The following is a 23297-nucleotide window of genomic DNA, read 5'->3' as shown; positions in this document are numbered from 1 at the left end:
GTTCAGCGGTTTTGTGTTTAAATTTACTTCAGCTATTTTTGTGTTTAAATTGCATTCAAATATGAAAAAACACTATTAGTATTTATAACGCTGTAATGCTCCTATCAATATATAAATTTTTAAAACTTCCAATTTCTTTGTTTTTTGACAAACTAAGCTTTACAAAAAGGAACATGTAAAAGTTTTGTTCGATTCTGATTTATTTAGACATCCTGAAGACCGGAAAATTATCTCAATTTGTTAAGAATATCAATATCGTATTTTGCCAGTTTAAACCCTTTGTCACAAATTTAATTATTGTAGCGGCTTTGTGCGGACCTAATGCGTTAGGTCGCGAAACTGCCATCCGGTCGGCTACCCGTCGCCACCGTTTTCCCTCGGCTACCCGTCGCCACGGTTTCCCCTCGGGAATAGGACATTGTGTGAATTTCGCAGCCTCGGTTTTCTCGGCGCTGCGTGATATCTTTGTGTGCGATTTCGGTTTTGGATTGCGTTGTGTCGCATCGTCATTCGTTGGGTGGATACCGAGAGAATTGGACGCATTTTGAGCACGGTTTGCAATCTCGTTGGTTAGAGACAAGCTGTAGCCTTATGCGAGCACTTGGTGTGCATGGTTATTTGCCGTATACTAATTATCGTTCTGTCCAATAAACGTCTTGTTCGAGAAAGTAAAGTCATTCCTATCCTTAGCAGCTACATTGGGGATTGTGTCCCGATCTAGTCTGCGACACCCTTACTCCCCAACTAATTTATAACAAACAAGCCATCATCAGAAAGGTGAGATCGAGACCTATGCAATTTTTTCTGCGGGGCATCATTGGAAAGGCTTGTTCTGGCGCTACCTAAAAAAACTAGTTTTTATTTTGAGTTTTATGGTGAATATTAATATTTTTTTACATTGATTTTTTCAAAATTTTGAAAATAGACTTGTTTTGAAATATCTGTAAAATAAGTATATTTTGGCGTTAAAATGATCTGCCAGAAATAATAATCAGCTTACTAGCCTGCCCTTTGGGCTTTGGCGGCACAAGACTAGCACTTTTCACTCAACAGCTGAATGGCAGCAGCGAAATCACACTAAAAGTTTGCCAGCAAAAAAGCATATTGTGGTTTTATATAGGTCGGCGAGCGTTACTCACATTCACAACTTAAAGGGGGCTGGTCTAGAATTCTACCACAACGCAGACTGTTTGAGTTAGGGTACGGGTTAGCGTCTGGTTTTGTCCGGGATAAGCAATATTATCAAATAATAAATAAAATAATAATGGACCCACCTACACACAAACTCCCACCCTAACCCAAATAGTGTGAAGCGATTTAATAATTGTTTGAACCTTGTGTACACCAGCACCCTTTATTATAGACCAGCACCCTAGAATCCTACTATAACCAACAAACATTATTTGGGTTGGCGTTTGAGCAGGTTAAGCAGTATTATTAAATAATAAATATAGTAATACTTGACACACCCGCACCCAAACACTATTGTGTGCTGCTTTAAATAATGGTTTAACCAGTGGTTTTTAATCTTTTTAGCTTACGGACCGGTAAAATTTCACAACAAATTGTGCACCTTCAAAAATAAGTATCAACCAAAAATATAATTGCGACTAAAGCATGCTTTTACATAAAACTGGTCTTAAATTTTAAAACTTAAACGAGCTGTAGTCCATACTTTTAAACAGTTGGGCACAAAATTGGCAGCATTGTGACGTACAATAAAGTCCAAAGTAAACCATTAACACTATGTTACGTCACACCTGACTTTTTTTTTCGGCTGAAATCCTACGCCAAAATAGGACAATATATATTTGTTTTGGCAAATTCACAAAGCCAGCGATGTTTCACGCCAAATGACGTCACTGGCGTGATTTCGGGCAAGCATTCCATGCCAAAGGTCTCTGGCGGCAAGGCACTGGAATGCAATCGGGATGTCACAATGCTGCAAATTACGGAACTTGTGAAGTTCTAAATTTGGTTGACAAGCCTTCAACATCTTGCATTTTGCAATTGAAATATAAATTGTAATATATTTGGCGGACCGTCAGGAAAGTTGACGCAGACCAGCACCAAACTGTAGGTTGAGAACCACTGGTTTAAACGCTGTGGTAGGATTGTAGACCAGCGCCTGGTCTGGAAAAAAGGGTGCTGGTCTAGAATCCTACTTATACAAATGCCAAACAAATGGCCTTGTTTACATGCTAAAACCGAGGTGTATATATTCCCATATTAAAATTATATTTTTCACCTGACCACATTAGGAAAATTGACTGAGTTAGTATAATGCACAATGTACAATAACGCAACAATCAACAATTTCATGCAGAAACACTCCAGGTTTCAAATAGGCTAAGCAGTTTGAGTAACTTTTAATAATTTAAAATAAACATTTAAATGAACAGAAACAAGTAGGCTATATTCTAAACCTGTTTTTTTTCAAAATAGCTATTTGATCGGTTAACATTTATTAGTTAACAAATTATAGGGCGCTGGTCGAGAATCCTACCACAACGTTGAAATGATTATTAAGCAATGCATAATATGTGGGTTAGGGTGTCGGTTAGTGTTTGGGTGTGGGTAGGTCAAGTAATATTGTTTAACACTATTACTGGACTCACCCAAACCCAAACGCTAACCGGCACCCTAACCCAAATAATGTTCGTTGTGGTAGGATTCTAGACGAGCGCCAATTATAGAATACGATTTGCGAGAAATTGCAAAAAATCCCCCCAAAATTCCTAGATTTGTCCCTAAAAGTTCCAATCTTGAACTAAATCCCTAAAAGTGAGAGCACTGGCTTTACTCCTAAATCTGATTTAATTTTACACTGAAGCATATCACCCGATCCGTCAGAAATCAGTGCATATCTAAGCAAAAAGGTCTATTGACAATCAGCGCATCCTAAGGCAGAAAAGTCTGACTTTCAGACCTTGGATCTCGGACAATGCACTGATTGTGAGACCATTGTCATTTCGGCGAAATATTTTTTTGTATTTTTTTTGTTTTTTTTTTAAATATTTTTCTGCCGTTTACCACAAACAAAACATATAATGAAATGAAAAACAAGGCGAAATCTAAACAACTCGTTAGGTAAAAATGTCTGACAATTCATTTATGCTAATCATAAAGATTGAAACTCAATATACCAAAGCGTTAAACATACCAAAAATAGTTCTTATGAACTTAATAGCTAATTTTTTTCAAAGCTAATTATTTAAAAAAAATACTGGGTAATCAAGGGCGATTTTGCAAACTATCTCAACTGAGAAAGTTTATAAAAAATCGCTATGCAGCTACTATAGAACGCGTAAAAAAAAATAACGAATATTAGGTTTCGAAAAAGCCATTTCGCTGTAAATTTTTTAATCAGGTCAGTGAGAGACTAATGTTATTTTATTTAGTGTGTTCTATAGTAGCCGCATAGCGATTTTCATAAACTTTCTCAGTTCGGAGAGTTTTTAAAATCGCCCTTGATTTATTGTCTGCGCGTAAAATGTCAACATTTTTTTGACAATAATTATGCTTCGAAAAAGCAATTTCGCTGTAAATTTCTTAATCAGGTCAGTGAGAGACTAATGGTATTTTATTTAGTGTGTTCTATAGTAGCTGCATAGCGATTTTTATAAACTTTCTCAGTTCGGATAGTTTTCAAAATCGCGCATGATTTTTTCTCTAAAACGCGTAAAATATTGACATTTTCTTAACGAATATTAGGTTTCGAAAAAGCCATTTCGCTGTAAATTTTTTAGTCGGGTCAGTGAGAGACTAATGTTATTTTATTTAGTGTGTTTTATAGTAGCTACATACCAATTTTTTAAACTTTCTCAGTTCGGATAGTTTTCAAAATAGCCCTGATTACCCAGTATTTGTTTTTTCAAATAATTAGCTTTGAAAAAAAAGTTCGTACGAACTAGTTTTGATATGCTTAACGCTTTGGTATATTGGGTTTCAATCTTTATGATTAGCATAAATGAATTGTCAAGCATTTTTACCTAATAAATTGTTTAGATTTTGCCTTATCTTTCATTTCATAATATTTTTAATATGTGGTAAACGGGGGAAAAATATTAAAAAAAAAAAAATTGAGACAAATTATTTCGCCGAAATGACAATGGTATTGTGAGCCCTATGCAGATTTGGTTAGTGAGTGTTGAACGAACAACGGCTGTAGCTACAGCGAGAAGGATATAAATAAATTCCAGCAGAAAACATCGCTATAGCGAAAACAACGTTAAAACATTATAGGGGATAATATTGTTTAGGTTTAGGCGCTGATTAATATTTTAAGGTCGTTTACAGTCGCCAGTTTAGGACAAACAAGACTAACCTTATTCTAGAATTAACACTTATAAACTTATTTCTTAAGTAAACAGCTGTGGAGCTATTTGGAAAGCAGACAACATTTTAAGTGGTGTTTTGATTTTGTTGGCAGCAGACAACATTTTAGTGGTTAATATTATTGTTGTTTTAACGTTTATTTATTTATTTATCCTTAGAGTGTGTTTAACGTTATTAGTGACTAATATTGCAGAGATTTGGGGAAACGATTTTCCAAACGTGTGCGTCTTTTTAACTTTTGCCCGATTGAATTTATTAATTCACTCACGAAATGCATTTAACCTCGACAAGCTTGGCAATCTCGCGAGCAGATATGATTTTCCAAACGTGTGCGTTTTTTTAACTTTTGCCCGATTGAATTTATTAATTCACTCACGAAATGCATTTAACCTCGACAAGCCTGGCAATCTCGCGAGCAGATATGATTTTCCAAACGTGTGCGTCTTTTCAACTTTTGCCCGATTGAATTTATTAATTCACTCACGAAATGCATTTAACCTCGACAAGCCTGGCAATCTCGCGAACAGATATGATTTTCCAAACGTGTTCGTCTTTTTGACTTTGCCCGATTGAATTCATTAATTCACTCACAAAATGCATTTAACCTCGACAAACCTGGTTATCTCGCGAGGAGATGTGATTTTCCAAACGTGTGCGTCTTTTGACTTTTGCCCGATTGAATTCATTAATTCACTCACGAAATGCATTTAACCTCGACAAACCTGGCAATCTCGCGAGCAGATATGATTTTCCAAACGTGTGCGTCTTTTTAACTTTTGCCCGATTGAATTTATTAATTAACTCACGAAATGCATTTAACCACGACAAGCCTGGCAATCTCGCGAGCAGATATGATTTTCTAAACGTGTGCGTCCTTTCAACTTTTGCCCGATTGAATCTTTTCAACTTTTGCCCGATTGAATTCATTAATTCACTCACGAAATGCATTTAACCTCGACAACCTGTCGGAACCCCATGTCATTCTGCAAGCTTTCGTCGAACCCCAAATTTTCGCTCAGTATTCTCTTTTTTTTGCCATGTTTGCCACCAATTTGGCCGGATCCAGGATTTTTGTTTCGGGGGAATGTAAAAGTTGTCATGGACGACTCAAACATAATGTCATAAAACATTTCACCTTAAACTTAAATCACCTGTTGTTTTGTAGTCAACCCGTGCGCTAATATGCAAGTGAAACTTGGCATAATCAAATTATAAACTTGCATTTATATGGGTTGAATTAGCCACACTTTCAGCTTAAAAGATTAAATAACAGCATTTATGTTTCAGAGGACGTGCTCGCCAAACCCTGGTTGAGAACCACTGCCCTATGTATTAGCAGCTGACAAGAATCAACCGAATTAAATACAACGGAGAAGTTGAATAGCATTGCTCTTATATTATTCGCGGGGAATCGCTTGGTTAGATTCCATTGACAAGACATTTATCATGTGAAAACATTTTTTAAGCAATGCAAATTAACAAGTTTGGTCGAGAGACGGCTCATCATCCGTATCTTCGCATTCCTCTCCTACAACATCTTCATCCATCTCTTCTTCTGTTTCATTTTCCAAATCTACGAATTCCCCCACATTTTCAGATTGCAATTCCATTCCGATGTCATCACAGAGGGGTGTGTTTAATCAAATTGTTCGAAATCCCTATTTAAAGATTTCAGACGGAGTTCGAGTTGAAGCTGATGGGTAAGTAGTTGCGCCCTTGCATGCTTGGAGAATCCAGACTGCCATTTATTCAAAATATTGATTTGTTGCTGATAAAACACCATAGTGCTCAACATTTCTTCTTTTGTAAATAAAATTTATTCTTTGGCGCGTAAAGGCAGGTTGTAGGCATTCGTTACAACTTGTAGGGAGGTGGCTGATTGTAGGTCATCAGCAACAGAAGATGTGTATTTTCCGATTACCATTTCTTACCAAGTAATTTTGCTCGGAAGATGTGCACAGCCATCAATATTATGCCAATATTATAACGTAAAATCATCTTTTTAATTGATTTACTCATTCTGTTTTGGTTAGTAAAGATGCGCTTTGTCACAGTTTGTCCCGCTAATTAATCACAAACCTATAACTCACTTCATGACTGACAAGTGTGAAGCGGAAATAAATGCAGTGGAGTCTGTATTTAATGGTTAGACAATTCAAATATACAGTTAGGAATAGCTTAACTCAGCTTTGATGAATTTTATGGGTGTACCAAATACTACTACCATAAGAAAATGCATACTTGATATATAGGCTATAAAGCAGAATTATTACTAGTAAAATAGCTAACAACAACAAAGATTACCAAATGTTTTTCATAAATATGCTTGCTGTGTAGATTGCAAAGTTCTTATATGTGATTTTCATCGCGAACAAGCTTGGGAGCGCTGGGTAAAAAAGGCAAACAATAATGTAATAGAAAAGGATCATGTTCTTGAACTTTTCCGAGAAGTTGCAAAGGCAGATTCCGAAACTGCATTTGATACAGCACTGGAAAAATTGAAATCCTCTGAAGAATAGAAGAACAACTATAAAGTACAGAAATATTTTAAAAATGTTTGGCTTGAAGAGAAAGAGGTTATTGATTAAAAATATTATAATAGCCAGCATTGTTTAAACTCCAGATAACTAAAAGTTTGTTTTACCTCCAGAGATGGGTCTGTTTGATCAGAAAGGTTAAAAGTACTGGTCAGGACAAACAATGGAGTTGAGCGACAAAATCGCATATTAAAAGAATGCCATATGCGCTTCAGAACTAACAAGAGGTTGTCAGGGCTAGCAACAGTACTGCAAAAAGAATTTTTGCCACAAGCTTTACAGAGGTAGCCATTAGATTTTTATTACAAAACTTCTTCACTACAATATAATTTGTATTCTTAAAAGTATTTGTTTTTAAATTAATTATTTTAAAACTACTAAACTGTTCTTATTTTATAATTTTACTTAGATACAAGGAAGAAAACTTAAAGTCATCAGGCCATTACAGAAAATATGATGAGGACATACCAACATATTTAAGAAACCGTCCAAAAAGTTTTATAAAATCTTGCTTAAAAAATATCTCTGCCTCCAGCAGTATTGACGATAAACAAGTAAAAAGATCTGGCAATAAATTTTCAGTGGCAAGTAATTCTTCCAAGGAGATTTACACCGTATATTTTGGTGGGCTAAATGAATTTCCGAAATGCACTTGCAGAGATTTTGCTTACTTCATACCCTGTAAGCATATGTTTGCAATATTCAATAAATATGAGGATATGTCTTGGGACAGCTTCCTCAATGGTATAGAACATCAGGGTACATAACTTTAGACAAAGTTGTTGTCAGCCAAATTTGCTCCAATCAAGATGAGAATGAACCTAGCTCATCTACAACTTCTCAAGTAATATTCTTGGATTCTTTAGACCAAAATACTAATTTAGTAGCAAAAGAAAAGAGTGATGAACCCCAGAAAAATTACATTAAAAAAATTGTTGATAAATTAGACGAATTAAAAAGCATTACATATGATGTTAAATCTCAAGCTGCATTGGAAAACATTTTTAGCAGCATAGAAAACATTTTACCAGTTGCCAAAAGGGCATGCTCCTTCGATGATGGTTTACGATTGATAAGAAATACCAAAACCAAGAAAAGGAAACAATCATCCACCCATCATGCAGATGAACTGCCGAAAAAACCTAAAAGAAATAAATACACAAACCGCTGTGAATCTATCGCAACCATAATGAAACCTCTGTTTCAAGTTAGCAGTTTATCAGAAGCATTGACTAATAATCAGGAACAAAATGCTAAGACACAAGGTATTTTTTTATTAATAAAGTAATTTTTTTTCGAAAAAAGTTAACCTTTTCTGTTTTTTACAGCAAAACACACTGGATAAAAAAAGATGTGGAACTTTTTGGCATGACTTGTATTTTATAATAATTCTACAGAAATAAGAGATGGGAGGAAAAATGTTTGTATTGCCTTGTTCATAAATAAAATGATTTCACATTTGTAAAATCTTCTCCATGGGTCATAGTTTTATATGTTGAGCCTGTACTTTGTTTTTCGTCAGTTTCGTATATTTGATTTTGACAAATATATTCAATAGTTTTGTTGTGTATTTTTACATTGGTGATTTACAATAAAGCCCATTTTGAACTTTAAAACATCCTAGACTAGACTAAAGTGTTTACTCACTAGGCCTAGTTTTATAGGCATCTAACATGTTTTTTAAAAGGCAAATATATTTGGTTTTTTTAAAGTACATATTGATTTAAAAAAACTTTTTGGCGCTGGTCTAGAATCCTACCACAATTATTAAATCAATGCACAATATTTGGGTTAGAGCGTTTGGGTGTGGTTGGGAAAAGTATTTAGTATTTAATAATAATACTTGACCCACCCTAATGCCAAACGCTAACCCGCACCTTAACCTAAATGATGTGCGTTGTGGTAGGATTCTATACCAGGGATAATTTTTGTTTAAAGTAAATAATCCTTTTAAGTTAAAATTGCACGAACATCGCCATTCGCGTTCAGGTCTTGGCGAGAAAAAAGCTGTGCGAAGAGATAAGTGTTTAGATATTTTGGTATCTTACCTATGCAATAAGTTCACGCCTTTGGTAGTCCTGAAGTATATCAATTAGACTGTTCAAGAAAGCCATTTGCAAGATATTTTCATGTTTTTCTTTGGCATCCGTTTTTTCAGGTTGGCGGTTGGACTTGGAACACGTGTTGTGATAATTGTCAAATTCACTTTAATTTAAGAAAATAATAATAAGATTTCTATTTTTCTTGTGGCGATATAAGATTTTTATGTTTTTATGACTTGGAATATATTTATGGTGTTTTAACATCTACCGAATATATTTATGGTGTTTTGACATCTACCTTTTTGCTTAGATATGCACTGATTCTTGACGGATCGGGTGAGCATATCATGTCGCATGAGAGTATTTTAAAACGTGTGAGACCTAAGGAAGGTTGCGAGTTGCAATGAACACAAAATCACACACTAGTCCTTAAAAGCAATATTAAAAAGCAAAAATAGAACCAAAGGTAACTTGTAGGGGAAACACTTAATACCGAAAGGTACCGTGTGGGGGACGATTTATTGGATTGATTCTTAACTGTTTACCGGCACACACTTGTTTGCCTCGCGAGTTCGTCAAGTGTGATTGTGAACATTTTTGGATTTTCCTAATACCATTTTACAAACGTAAAACAAAATCTAAACACATTTGTCACTGAGTTGTTCAGGTGGTTTATATTGCTAACATTATTTGGGTTAAAACAATAACTACGGTATACATGCTGGTTAAAGTTATATCGGAATGAAACTCTTTCGGATTTAATTTAGAGGGACAAACAAACATTCTGATTTAATTTAAAAGGATAAGTTATACTCTGATTCAAACTAAATCAGACGGCATTACTTTCCAATTTTTATTGGGAAAGGTGGGCAAAACGTCCCCACACTATTTCCTTTAACGACAATTCCCAGCTTTATCAATTGTTTGTACTGACCGTCGTTAAAAACATTTTTAGCCAAAATTTGGGCAGATTTGATTTCGCACGAATCAGGTAGGGGAGAAAATGTGTTTGGGCGATGTTGACATAAGGATAGTATCATAGTACGGTATGTCAGTGAAATAATGTGTTTGTTAGCAAAGTTTAGGTAAAGGCGAAGTTACTTTTTTGCCGAATAATTTGTAGATAAGGGCCACTCATTCACCCATTCCACCCATTCCACCCATTCCACCCATTCCACCCATTCCACCCATTCCACCCATTCCACCCATTCCACCCATTCCACCCATTCCACCCATTCCACCCATTCCACCCATTCCACCCATTCCACCCATTCCACCCATTCCACCCATTCCACCCATTCCACCCATTCCACCCATTCCACCCATTCCACCCATTCCACCCATTCCACCCATTCCACCCATTCCACCCATTCCACCCATTCCACCCATTCCACCCATTCCACCCATTCCACCCATTCCACCCATTCCACCCATTCCACCCATATATTGCAACCGCCTGGCAATTTAAAATGCCCGCAAATATATTTTGCACGAAATACGACTTTGTCCCTACATTTCTCCGATGAACGCCTGCCGTATAGTTTAGAAATAAGAAGCCTCTATATTTCAATAAATCTTTGAACTTTGTGAATCTCAATGCGCTGCTCGCGGCGCAATTTGCGGTTTCGGCGATTTCGTGATTGTATCATACGATTGTGAACTAACCTCATTTCGAAGTGCATCTCCCCTCACAAAAACAGACAACGTTCCAAAGCTTTTCCTGTCGTATCTGCAGGAATTAGAAGACGAATTCACGGATACTATTAAGTCACAAGCCAGTCAAATTGACTATCTCTAAACCGCATTCTACATCAAGATAAAGGGAACATTTTATCTTTTCCTAAATTATACTTGGTGCACGCATCAAACGATGTAAAAAAACTTTCACTGACCTTAATGCCCATAAATGTATCCCACGTTACGAACGATTTCGCGGTAACGTCAACTGCACTGAATTATGACTCAAACCAAGCGAATGACTTAGACGCTATAATTGCTACTCTACGCACTTCCAACTTACAGGCAGAACGCCTAAAATATTTCATAGACGGCCAAGAAAACAATGAATCCTCATATACTGCATCGAATCCTTTGCATGGTAATCCAGATAAATTATTAAAAAATAGTTTCCTAATGTTACTATCCACGGTTACAAACCCCATCATGAATGCATTTCTCTCTACCTTGACCATAAAACCTTATTAAGGGGATTAGTGCTAACAATATCTACGATAAGAAATTGTCTTATCCACCTACGGCCCATTATCAGACCACAATTACAAAATGGTTGGAGGAATCTCCAACAACGCTTTCCCCTTCTTAACAGAAATCCACAAATCGTAGAGGCACCTGTCGAAAATCAAGTTCCGATTGACCTCGACGAGTCAGTCAAGTAATAAACAATAACCACTTAAAATGATACTGTATGTTACGGGAGGCACTGAGTAATAAATGTTCGCATGTGAAAAGTGTTATAAAATAAAAGTAAATTGAATAAATATGTAATCGCTGAAAGTATATGTCATTACTTGAATCGCAAATAATATGTAAATTAAATGATTATATAATTGCAATAATTGATTGTCGCAAACTTATTACCAAAGCGTTTGAATATGAAACAAGTAAAACAAAATACATAAATATAAAATAAATAAAATATACAATATATGCCTATAATCGAAGTGTTTTATACCTAAATGACAAGTGATGCAACAATTAAATTGATGATTTTGAACAACGTTTCTGCCGGTGCATAATTTTACATTTCAGCACATTTTCAACGCAAACGTTTGAACGACGAAAGTTCCTGGCACTGTGCAGACCGACAGTTTCGGGTGAACGCCAGTTTTTGTGAACCAAAAACAGCGCCGAACGGGGATCCCCCAGCTGTTTTAAAAATTCCTGTCGACAAAAAAAAGCAAAAGAAACAACGGTTTCGACCGACCGGCGATTGCTGACGTCAAAAACCTCGTCTCCCAGACAAAAGAAACTCTGATCAGCAAAGCACACAAGAAAATGTTTCTCAACGAAACAGGAATAAAAAACAATATCACAAATGCGTTCAGTGATCAAACATTTCTCGTTTTCACGTCCAACGTTCCATATTCACTTCACAACAACAAAACACAACAAAGTAACAAATCAAAATTCGGCAAAGCACCTTTCGTTTATATTACGAAAGGTAAATCCATTTTGTGTGGGAGTATTTGTAGCGTCACATTGTTACTTTCACAAAGAATTCTCGCTTTTATCGCTGTTAAAAAGACGTAATGGAAAATTTCTAAAAAACCTTTTGCATACAATTTTGCAGGAATTTGCAGAAACAACTTTTATGACACAGACTTCCGCCCAGCGGAACATGAAAGAAAGGAGGGGGCAAATAATTGTCCGGAAATACATTCTATTAATGTTTAACATTGAGCAACATCACCTTTATATATTTGCAAATTTTTTTTAGTTTGCACACTTCGTTCAATGTAAGTTTTTTTGAACAAACGACGCATCACAAGAAAATACGTTTTAAATTGCTGCTTATTCAGTACTGCTTTTAACAAGGGCAGGTAATGGGCTTATCCCTAAATTTGTGTTTGGACTTGCACGAATTGAAGCATATGTTTCGCGCGTGGATAAACTATTATGCTTTTTACAAGGAATTTTACGTCTCGTGTTTTTGTAATCTACCTATATAGGCCAACTAGACGCGTTGTGCGTACTTTGATTCAGACTTACCTAACGAAAACCCAAAAACGTACCAAATGTTTAAAAGAATTTGGAATTTTAACACAAAATTATTTCGTGCACAACAATATTAAATCGTGATTCACAAGTTTAACGCGTTGATTTCAAACTATTGAGCTCCAAGCACAAAAAGGAAGTTTTTTTTAAAATTTATCCACAGATCTTGCGATCGGCGTTTCAACTTAGACATTTTAGATATATGCATGATTTGCGAGATTCCATACATTTAAATGTTTTGATTAAAATTCGTACACAAATAATTTACAGACCATTCGGTCGGCATTTTAGCTTATATATTTTTTAATATTTTTAAAAGTTTTTTCACCTGGTAAACCAGGCAGAATCAAATATTGTGAAAACCATGAACGACGACAAGTTGCGTTTTCCATGATTCCGAGTGGTGATTTGTCCTCCATCGACGGCGCTTGTTTCAGCTCGTACCGTACTTCATCAGTAGCGTTCCGTATTTCAAGCAAATGCTTTGATGATGCTATGGAGCGTCTCAGGACGTATCTTTCGACGAGATCAGTTCCTCCAAAAGCTGGCTTCTTGCAGGTCCCAAACATGACAGCAAGTGCAAAAGAAAGTTTGTTATGGACCAAGGCTTCGTTTGACCAACCAAAGATTTCGTCCTTAGTCAGGTTGATAACACCGAGCGTTGGAAAGGTAGTCGTAGCGCATTATACCAGGTCGTAGAAATTCTGACAATTCTTAACGTTTTTGGAACAGGTTTAAGAAAATTGCCAAGAAACAACTCGTTCAAGTTACTGCGAAAATAACCAAACGGCTAAATCGTACAACAGATGTTCTTGAACTCTTCTTTACGCCTTTGGGTAACCCAGATAAACGCGGTTTAGCTCTTAATTTAACGCTTAATGGTAGCGAAAAATTACTATAGTAACTGGTTTTCGGAGACACGTCGGGTCGCCAATTTGTGGGGCACGAGTTTAGGTTGTTGAGCTTATATTAGTTTATTCAACAGAAGAGCGTTCTAATTGACACTTTCGTTCGTACTCCAACTTCAACGTGCGTATCTCACTCGCGAGCAGCCACAAGACGTTCAGGTTATTAGAATTGTATTAGTAGATGAACGAACAACCAGTATCAAACTATAGATCGGCGAAACAAGTTAGCATATAGGAGATGCTACTTGCAAATATCCACGCTGTTAACAGCACAAGTCGATAGCGAAGAAGAAGTTGTGCGGGCCCAGTTAAGATACTCTAGTCAGCCCGTAAGTAACTCTGGTGAGTCCTAAAAAGGAACTCGTTCTGAGTCCAATCCCTAAGACTTATGAAGCAAAAACGAAATGCCAATTAAGATGTAACACTAGGGTGTGAGTTAGCGTTGCTTCGACGCAGAATGCGTATAACAAATAAATGTGCCACAACGCAGTACATTGCAAATATAACACAGACGTAATCACATAAGTGCAAAAGCATTGACCAGCTGACAGCAAATAACCCTACACAGATCTCTAAAATTCCTTATAAAGCAAGAGTTGTGACTTGTGAATCAATAAAATGCTTTCTAGCCCAGCAAACCTGAGTGAATATTTATGTGAGTCAGACAACAACAGAATGAACAATTTTCGACAACCTGTGCTCCCATCTTGAAGAAGTGAGGTAATTCACAGAGGCAAAATACTTTAATGAGACATATAAAATTAACCCACCTGCTTCACGCTTTATCTGCACAACTTGGTTTTATACTTTGGTCTAGTACAGTGCTTCCCAACCAGTGGGTCGCGACCCAGAAGCTATTTCAGGAGGGTCGCGAAGCATTTCTAAATGTTACAGTTTTCCATTCGATCGGGAAATTTTCGCATAATTATTTCGTAACATTTCTGCAACAATGTAACAAATATGTAACGATTGGATGTGGTTTGTCGCATTAACTATTTCAGTTTTGGTTATTGTGGGTCGCACAATCAAACTTGCATTAAAAGTGGGTTGCGAACTAAAAAAGGTAGGGAAGCACTGTTCTAAATTTTAACGGAGAAAGTCCAACTTGAACTCCAGTTTGGTTGATTGTAGACGCACGTTTTCATCAGCAGCTGTTTCTTATCTATTAATTATGATGACTCTTTTGTGCATGGAGGTTGTTTTAATTGTTTGTTTACCTTTTAAAACTAGGTAGGCTTGATGAGCGGGTCAATATATGAAATATATGGGTTGAACCTCAAAAAAAATCCTACAAAAGGTTTTTTAACGGTCTTGTAGTATTTATCATCAACAATAATATATTAAAAATCTAGCAGAAAAAAAAATATTTCACATTTTTATTAAAAAAAATAATCTTGTGTTTTTCAGCATTTTGTTGTTTAATAATTTACTTTAGCAAGTTTTGGCATTTTCTGTTGGGGTCACTTTTAGATAAGGCTGAATACATCTATGAAACGTTAGTAAATGGCTGGTCAAATATGGATAGTGCTGTGGCGTCTGATGCTCTTGTCAGTTTGAGGAAGGCGTTGGGTCATCTCGATGAACCTTACGGTCTTTCGCTGTCTCCTGGGAACGTCAAATATTTCAAAACATTGTGATTTCGGCGATTCTCGTTTTTTGTTTTTGTTTTTTGACGTTCCAAATAAAATATTATCCTATCCTAATAAGAAAACTAAGTTACTTGGGAGATCTAAGACCAGTCAACTGTGGTTGTGCTATCGGTCCATGATTCGGGTAGCGCGAGCAGTAATCGAAGCGGACAGGACAGGCAATTGGCAGATGCACCTTCGTGCAATTTCTGACTGTCCACCAATGTTCGCAGCTGCAGGGCACTTCAATTACCTGAAATCTGCTCACTATTACATCCAAGAAATTAACCAACTCCAGAACCGACACCCAGAGTTATCTCAAAGGTTTCAACAAGGGTACCATGTTATCCGTCGCTCGAAACAGTTTTGGGCAGGTCTCAGCTCAGACCTAGTCATTGAACGAAGCCTGATGAGATTGCTGAAGACGTAGGGAGGTTTAACGCGTGAAACCGGCATTACAGAAGAACAACGATCCTTGTGGATAATGTTGACTCCAATCCCGTCTGAGTACAACTATACAGGAATTTAATACACTCTCCTACACAACAAGTGAACAACAGAAGGAAGCAACACAGGTTAGGGTTCAGAGAGACAGTTTCGATCTTGAAAAGCTTTTTCTCAGGATCAAACCCTGAGGAATATTGTGAATGGTGTTGTGGCCGAGGATGACGTTAAAGTACATCGATTCGAATCAGTCGGAAGGAAACATTATGGAAAAAATGATTGGACAATCTATTTTATCAATACCTTTTTTTGCAAAAGAATAAAGCCAAGACATTTGGCAACATCTTATCAGTGAAGGTGACACCTGAAAGTACAATGGGTCTTACTTTAAAAAGATATCTTAAAGTATTAACTGGGCCCGTTTCCTCCAGCACTTTTTTAAGCAAGGAAAGTGCTCCGGAAGCCTGATAAGCCTCACCTTGTGAATACTATCACATACTATGCAACCAAGACAGTTCGTGAAATTCGTGAATCCATAGGAGACACTTCACCAAAAACTCAAAACTACGTCATAGATGGAGGTTCACTACTACAGCGACTACCATGAAAGCTCCATTGCACAATCATATGCTGAATTCACGACTCGGCGTTACAAAAGGGAAACGGTTGTTTTTGACGGGCACCTAGGAGGACCGACAATCAAGGACAACACACTCCAGAGGCGTTGGAAGAATGTGCATGCAGTCATCAGCTTTACGGAAGAGTCAATGTTTGATGGAAATAAGGATGAGTTTCTCTCAAGGAACATGAACAAACACGAAATGATCGACCCGATCGGTGAAACACTTCGGGGTAAAGGCTGTGAAGTGATCAATGGGGGGATGCTGATATTCCGATTGTGAAGGCTGCTGTTCTTAGTGCAATGTCACACGCGACAACGTGGATTGGAGAAGACACAGATGTGTTGGTCCTGCTTCTTCATTATGCGCAACCAGCAAACAAGGATCTATATTTCCGTTCCGACAAGGCAAATGCTGACAAAGTGTATCACATAAACGAAATAAAAATTGTGATGGGTAAGGAATTATGTTCCCAGTTACTTTTTCTACATGCCTACCCTGGATGCGACACAACATCAAGAATCTTTGGTGTGGATTAGAAAGCTGTCTTTCATAAGCTGGCGAGGGGTGATGCTACTCTGAAAGACTGTGCCAATTACTTCCTTCTTTCAAAGCAGACAGCAGCATCAATTGTAAACAAAGGTTGTCAAGCGATGGCTGTGATTTTGGGGGGCACGCGGACGGATTCCCTCTCGTCATTGCGATACAGAGTACTAAGGAAACGTAGTCTCTTCCAAATCATTTGTGACACCAGAATGCCTACCACCTACTGAGTCATCAACAAAATTTCACTGTCTAAGGGTTAAATACCAAATAATAATAATAATAGTTGGAAACTGGAAGGCAGTCAGTTTGTGCCAACAGAGTCGGACATGAATGCGGCCCCAGATTCCTTCTTGAAGATTATCAACTGCAACTGCACAACTGCCTGTAGCACTGCCATGTGTAGCTGTAGGCAGAATAATCTACCCTGTACTCAGCATGTGGACAGTGCCAACTGGATGCCTGCTACAATACGTACAGTCAGTCATTACTCGATAAAGATGATGACCGGGACTTATTAAGCAACTGAATGTAAATAACTTAGCAAGTGGTGTGTGATTCTTATACTACCAGTGTTTAACTATTGTTTTTGTTTCATAAATAATTCTTTCCATTAAACCATGGGTTCCCAACCTCTTTACACCATGGCCCCTTTTGAAAATGTTGAGAAATCTTGAAAATGACCAGTTTCCGGTGCTCTTATCCTCCTAGATTTTTAATATATTATTCTTGATGATAAATACTACAAAACATCTTTGGTACCATTTTAAGCCAATCTAGAGGGCGTGGCCGCAAAAATTTTTACGGGGGAGTGCCCCCCGGACCCCTCAATATTTCGGCTTGCTACGCTCGCCTGCGGTCTATGTTGCCCCTACAAAAAAAGTCGCCCCCCTGACCTGAAATCGATCCGGCGTCCCTCATTATGTTATGCCATTCGCCATACTGCGTTTTCATTAAAAAAGAAGCCATTCTATCTCAAATATTTCCTTTAAAATCGTGAACTGAACGCTTCATTCGGCATGTTGCCAAAATCCCAAACATGCTGTGACATTCGCCAGGTTGCCTTTGATTAGAAAAGTTGCCATTCCATTTAAAATAGTGCTATAAAAATTGTTAACTGGTCTGGTACGTCCCATTCGGGTTGCCATATTAAAACTTTCGTTAAAAGCCAATAAGGCCATTGATTAAACAATATTATATGAGTATACTGTATAACAGTGCTTCATAACCAGTGGGTAGCGACCCACCAATGGAAGCTATTTCAGGTGGGTAGCGAAGCATTTCGAAATGTTACAGTTTTCTATTAGATCGGGAAATTATTGCATTTATCAATACGCAACACTTATGAAACAATGTAGCAATACGTAACAAGTAGATGCCTTGTGACCCCATATGTAAAGACGCAGGCTTCTCCACATATCGCCTATAGGGATTTGGTTTGGGTAATTACGAACAAGACATATAAACACAAAGTGGTAAAACGGAGTGCAAGATCCTATTACAATCACCAAGTAGACGTGTAAAATGGAAAGTACAGCAGATAAAAAGGCTAAATAGGCATACTTCGAAGATATAAATTGCTAAAAGCAATGTTGCTATTTCATTTATTACTTTGATATGCGAACTGTCGGGATACCTATAAAATAGGACTTTTCCTAAGAAATACCTAATAAAATCCATAGTAATATGATTGCGGCTTTGGCTTGCCATACGGTTTGTGCGTGTATTGTTCGGCAAAGATAAACAAACAGATATACAAATTACTAACAATTGTATTTTATTGGTTAACAACAACAAAATTACAAATGAAAATAAATCAAAATACTGCTACAGTAGGTATGGAAACAATAATGCAATAGAACCATGTTACGTACATAAATTTGAAAAAAATAGAAGGAAATGGCCAGTGGGCCATGTTATATGAGAGATACGTAGGGATGTCCGATAATATCGTATTTGAGCCGATATTCTAAGACAAGTGGTAGTATCGGTACTCGTCCGATACTAGAAGGTATCGGTGTCGATCCGATTCTATATTGTTAGGGAATTTCTGCTCTGCTTTGCGGTTGAACGCAGCAATTTCTTTGTTAAAAGTAAATTTATCATAAATTAGTAGGTTAACAACTAGAGCTAACTTAACTTCTTAACGCCAAGGCAAAGTTTGACCTAATAGCCTGAAGAAAAAAAACATTTGAACGTTTTAATTTTGTCTATTTTTTCAAGTATCGGAGATCACTAGAGAAACGTCAAATATAAAAGAAAGTTTGCAAAGACTCGATGTATATCTAAAAGTTGTTAAATCTGGTCAAGAACACTAAAAGTCAATTTTCACAGTGTATGCATTAATTAAAATTACTTGTGTTAATTTGTTAATTAAGTCAAAATTTATTACTGCTAGAGGTTTAATTGATAAATTTAAATAACACTGACTTTTTTCAGTGAAAATTTCACTAAAACGGATAAAAAATTCCCCAAACAATAGACACATGAGCAAATATATATGGCAGTCGAAAGCAAAGAAGAAACGGAATACAATTCAATGCGAGGGCGTAACTAATGGGCGTATTACAATCCTTTTTTGGAAAATTTTACTTGCGATAGAATGTCAGAACACATTGAGGGATATTAATTGGTACTTGAAAAACTTAACCTAATAATTGTGCTTTGCAATTTTTTTTTTGAACAACCGAGATTATTTTATACAATGCGAACTGAGGCGATAATAATTGGGACATAATGACAAAACTTTTAGAATGGTACTTCATGAGTTTCAACCACATTTCCCTTTCCGCCTCAGTTTAAATATCGAAAACCATTTGTCTATAGCAGTGGTTCTTAGCCTTCCGGTAAAAATACAAGAATAAACTATACTTACGGCGCCTATGTGCTAAAACGATTCTCGCAAGGCGGAATTAACATAGAAAAATAGCAAATAAAATTCGCACGAACGCAGTTAAAGTGGGTAAAAAAACAAAGTTTGTCAACTGCACAACATAAAACTTTTTGGCAAACAGGCAGAAATTCATCGCGGTCCGGTGGTTAAAAACAACTGGTCTCTAGTATGGACGCGCTAAACGCCTGGTCGGGAGTTTGTAAAAAAATAGCCGTAATATGACTCTTAGCGATTCGACATAACATATGTTTAAAAACGTTTTACATGTTAGGGAAAGATCATAAATTAACCCCTGGATTATAACATAATGTCAAAACACCTGCTTTATTGTACATTTTTGAGGTAGGCTAATTCTTATAATTAATTACCAAAGTACCCTTAAAAATTACAAGTATAAAAGCAATGGGACATTTACCTGGCATGGTATCGCGGCATACCATTCTATTTTTAAACAATATTTTTAGGGATAGGAATGTTGGTTTCCTTTTATTGTGAAGTAACTATTTCCGGAACTTTTTCTAAACTATGTTTTTTCGACAATTTTAATCAACCCTTTTTAGTTGTGGGCGCGCTATTGAAGTAGATTCGTTAACGCAACAGTGCTGTGAACCAAAGCAGAAGAAAGCCAAGCCAAGTACATAACAGTTATTTCCAAAAAGGTTTAATTTTACAAGAAGTTATAATTTTTATGCTCCAGTACAGTTGGGTTGTACATATTTAAGTTTAGATCTTCATTATGATTAACATAGTGTGTGTTACTATGCAAATTAAAAAAATAAATCACTATTTTAACATAAACAATAAATGTTCGTTACTTGAATCCATCCTATACCAATACACCGAAAGCAGTAATTTATACACACATGTATCTTTGATATTGCCCGACAGGGTTTCGCATCGGATCAACACTAATAAAAAAATACATTTTGAACAAAACAGTATTTATTCAAAAAAGTTAGTACTTTTTTAACTAAATTTTGCCATTTTCATCCTTTAGCGTAAACAAAACTTACATAATAGCATTTTTACTAGTTGAAGTAGCATAGTACATGGTTGTTCGATGGCTATTAATAAGTCAGGCACAAATTTTTCTACTACAAACCTAACTACAGTTACTAGTACTTACTACAATTGAAATAGATTGCACAGATATTATATTTGTGACAAAACTAGAAAGGACATAATCTAGCTCCTGAAGAGGTGGGCGAAAATGGATTGACTTTTGCCCACATGGTTGCCTCATTAAGCGAAAGCATAGAACGTCCATCTTCGAGCGTGAAAGGAACGCCCTAGAAGCAGAAAAAATATTTGTAAAAAGGCCGTCAATCAAGAAATATACGTAAAACTATTTAAGTGATACCACAGCCTAAATGTAGATCTGTACGCGCCTAATCAGGTGTAATACTGTCTTACGCTGATTTTAGTTCCCGAAATGGTTGACACAGCGACGTTTGAATGGGAGGGATGCTCCGAGGCGTCGACCACTGTCACACCAAACAAGCAAGAGTAAGGTTCGTCGCCTGCACGATGACGCAATTGAGCAGCTATATTGTTGTTTTGCTGCATCGCGATTGGTGTCGATGTGGAGCAGAGCTCCGGGTAAGCCCGGATGATCTCGAACTCTTCTTGTATAACTGATGGCGACAGAGGGAAGTGTATGTCGAATGAGCGGCTGATCTCCACCAAAGATCTAAAAGAAAAAGTATGAATTTCGTTAGTTGAAATTTCAGTCCAGTTTATCTTATTCAAACTTGGACCATAATTACTGGAGAATGTAGTAGTTCGCCGTAAAATTTATATCAAAGCCAATACAGAAGTATAGTTAGCATGTCTTGAACGTTTCAAATAATTAATTCTATATTTTTAACATCCTTATTTAAACTTATTACGTATTTCAGTGAGGTGCTTGGATCGTACAATGAAAAAAATCATATCTTTACCGTTCTAATAGACTGAATAAAGCAATGGAGTAACCCTCAAAATCTACACAAATATTATTCACAAAACCTTCATTAAAATAGCACACTCACTTCGCTTGTTGAAAAAGAGGCTTGACAATGGAATTATAGCGCCTTCTAGTGGCCAAAATACCACCAAAATAAGCTGCAAAAGCGATTAGTTTTGTTCGTAGGATCTTGTTCTTCTGGGTTTGCAGAAGGCTTGACCGAGCGGTAAAGGCAGCACCCAAGTCGTCCAGAACGCTGTCCACTGTCCACTTGTTGTCCTCGACCAAGCGAGCTACACAGTTTCGTTAAAAAATATTACCTTTCTGGAATTTGCTTCGAGTTGTACAATATATAATTTTTTAGCATGACTCAGAAAATAAAACGTTTTAGCAAATCCAAACTAATCCTAATGACATTTTCAACTTAACGTTAATTTTATAAAGCTTGGTTTTTATGTTCCTTTCGTTTACGAACATTCAGTCAATAAAATTCGCCACAAGTTTTATGTCCGTTTCTCGATCGCCAGTCAGTATTTTTTGACCCCTAAAAAGTTTGGTAAACTCTGCCCTAGACTAGAGGATGGTATGCTATTCGTGTGACTTGAGCAGTGTGCTGAACAAAAAGTTTGTTGTTGACTTTTTTACAAATTTACCTGCTTAGAGGTTTACCAATAAAAGGAAGAAACCAATCTAAAATTAAAACAATAAAATTTTGCCAATTTTACGAGAGCGTTATATTAATGGACAGTATATTAATTTAAAGCCAACCATACAATGGCACATATATTTTAAATATATTTTTAAGTGTTTGTCTGTACTGTGACAAAGCTTTAAGCTCGGAAAATGAGGCGGCGTCATAACGATATAACTATTAAAATGAATGCTACAACAAAAATGTAAAGCTAATTTAGGCCAGCAGCTTAAAAAATTATGATGTTCAACCATGCAAAATCAGAAAATATTTGGGTTATGTTCATAAAATAGATCGCCCACAACATATAAAAAGTCGCGTTAAACCTTTCGAGGTCTGTTTAAAGTAGTTAATTGCAATGTTGATAGTTGGAACACTGCGGTTGTACCAGTTTCGTACAATGAATGCAACATTTTAGGGGTTAAATAAAAGCAAGGTTGAACATATAAAATTCGTAGCATACCTGTTAAAAGTTGTACGGCAGTCTCCAAGCCGGTTTGCTGGTCGTCACTTAACATATGATACTTAAGAGATTCAACTAATTGGCCTTTACCCTGCAGCGCCACTGCGCGATTACGATACGAGCTTGGAGAAAGTAGTCCTAAAATAAGCAGTATGAATAGGTAATCATTCAATTAGTTAGTCTTGCCTATAAAGTCATTACTACACACACAAGCAATTAACAAAATTATTAAAAAATAAGTAAGTAATTAAAACGATCGATAGTTTTCCTTAGTTACAAGAAACATTTTTTTATCGAAACTAACCCGCTTGTTGATAAAGTTTCGCTCTTTCGTTGGTGTCTTTAACATCACAACTTGCACATAGTTCATGCAGGGAAGACCAATCGCAATCTTTTGATGGTGGGTCAAAGGCTAAGAGCAGCTTAATTGCGACATCGTGCATTTGAAGACTGTATTGTTAGAGGGTTGGATATATATAATTAAAAGCTACCTTTCGAATATAAAGCCTT

General features: G+C 36.6%; 1 protein-coding gene and 1 pseudogene across 2 annotated transcripts in view; one reads left to right on the top strand and one right to left on the bottom strand.

Moving 5' to 3' along the window:
• Positions 1 to 5240: 5240 nt before the first annotated feature.
• Positions 5241 to 8443, top strand: LOC146160369 (uncharacterized; annotated as a pseudogene). Its single transcript, XR_014494661.1, has 3 exons — positions 5241 to 6038; positions 7285 to 8140; positions 8204 to 8443. The product of XR_014494661.1 is annotated as an uncharacterized LOC146160369 (transcript).
• Positions 8444 to 18561: 10118 nt separating this feature from the next.
• Positions 18562 to 23297, bottom strand: part of LOC146160366 (WD repeat-containing protein 17-like) — a 38251-nt gene continuing 33515 nt past the window's right edge. Inside the window, exons 22-26 of the mRNA XM_083385844.1 lie at positions 23092 to 23237; positions 22788 to 22925; positions 21719 to 21926; positions 21102 to 21378; positions 18562 to 20977 (exon numbers count right to left, since the gene is read on the bottom strand). Coding sequence (XP_083241970.1) covers positions 20858 to 20977; positions 21102 to 21378; positions 21719 to 21926; positions 22788 to 22925; positions 23092 to 23237 — 889 coding nt within the window. The 3' untranslated portion in view covers positions 18562 to 20857. The remainder of the gene's footprint in view (positions 20978 to 21101; positions 21379 to 21718; positions 21927 to 22787; positions 22926 to 23091; positions 23238 to 23297) is intronic.

Source organism: Ascidiella aspersa, chromosome 3, assembly GCF_963924565.1.
Source record: "Ascidiella aspersa chromosome 3, kaAscAspe10.2, whole genome shotgun sequence".
Taxonomy (NCBI): Eukaryota; Metazoa; Chordata; class Ascidiacea; order Phlebobranchia; family Ascidiidae; genus Ascidiella; species Ascidiella aspersa.
Note: the sequence above shows the minus strand (reverse complement) of the source record. Positions and strands in the feature narration are given on the sequence as shown.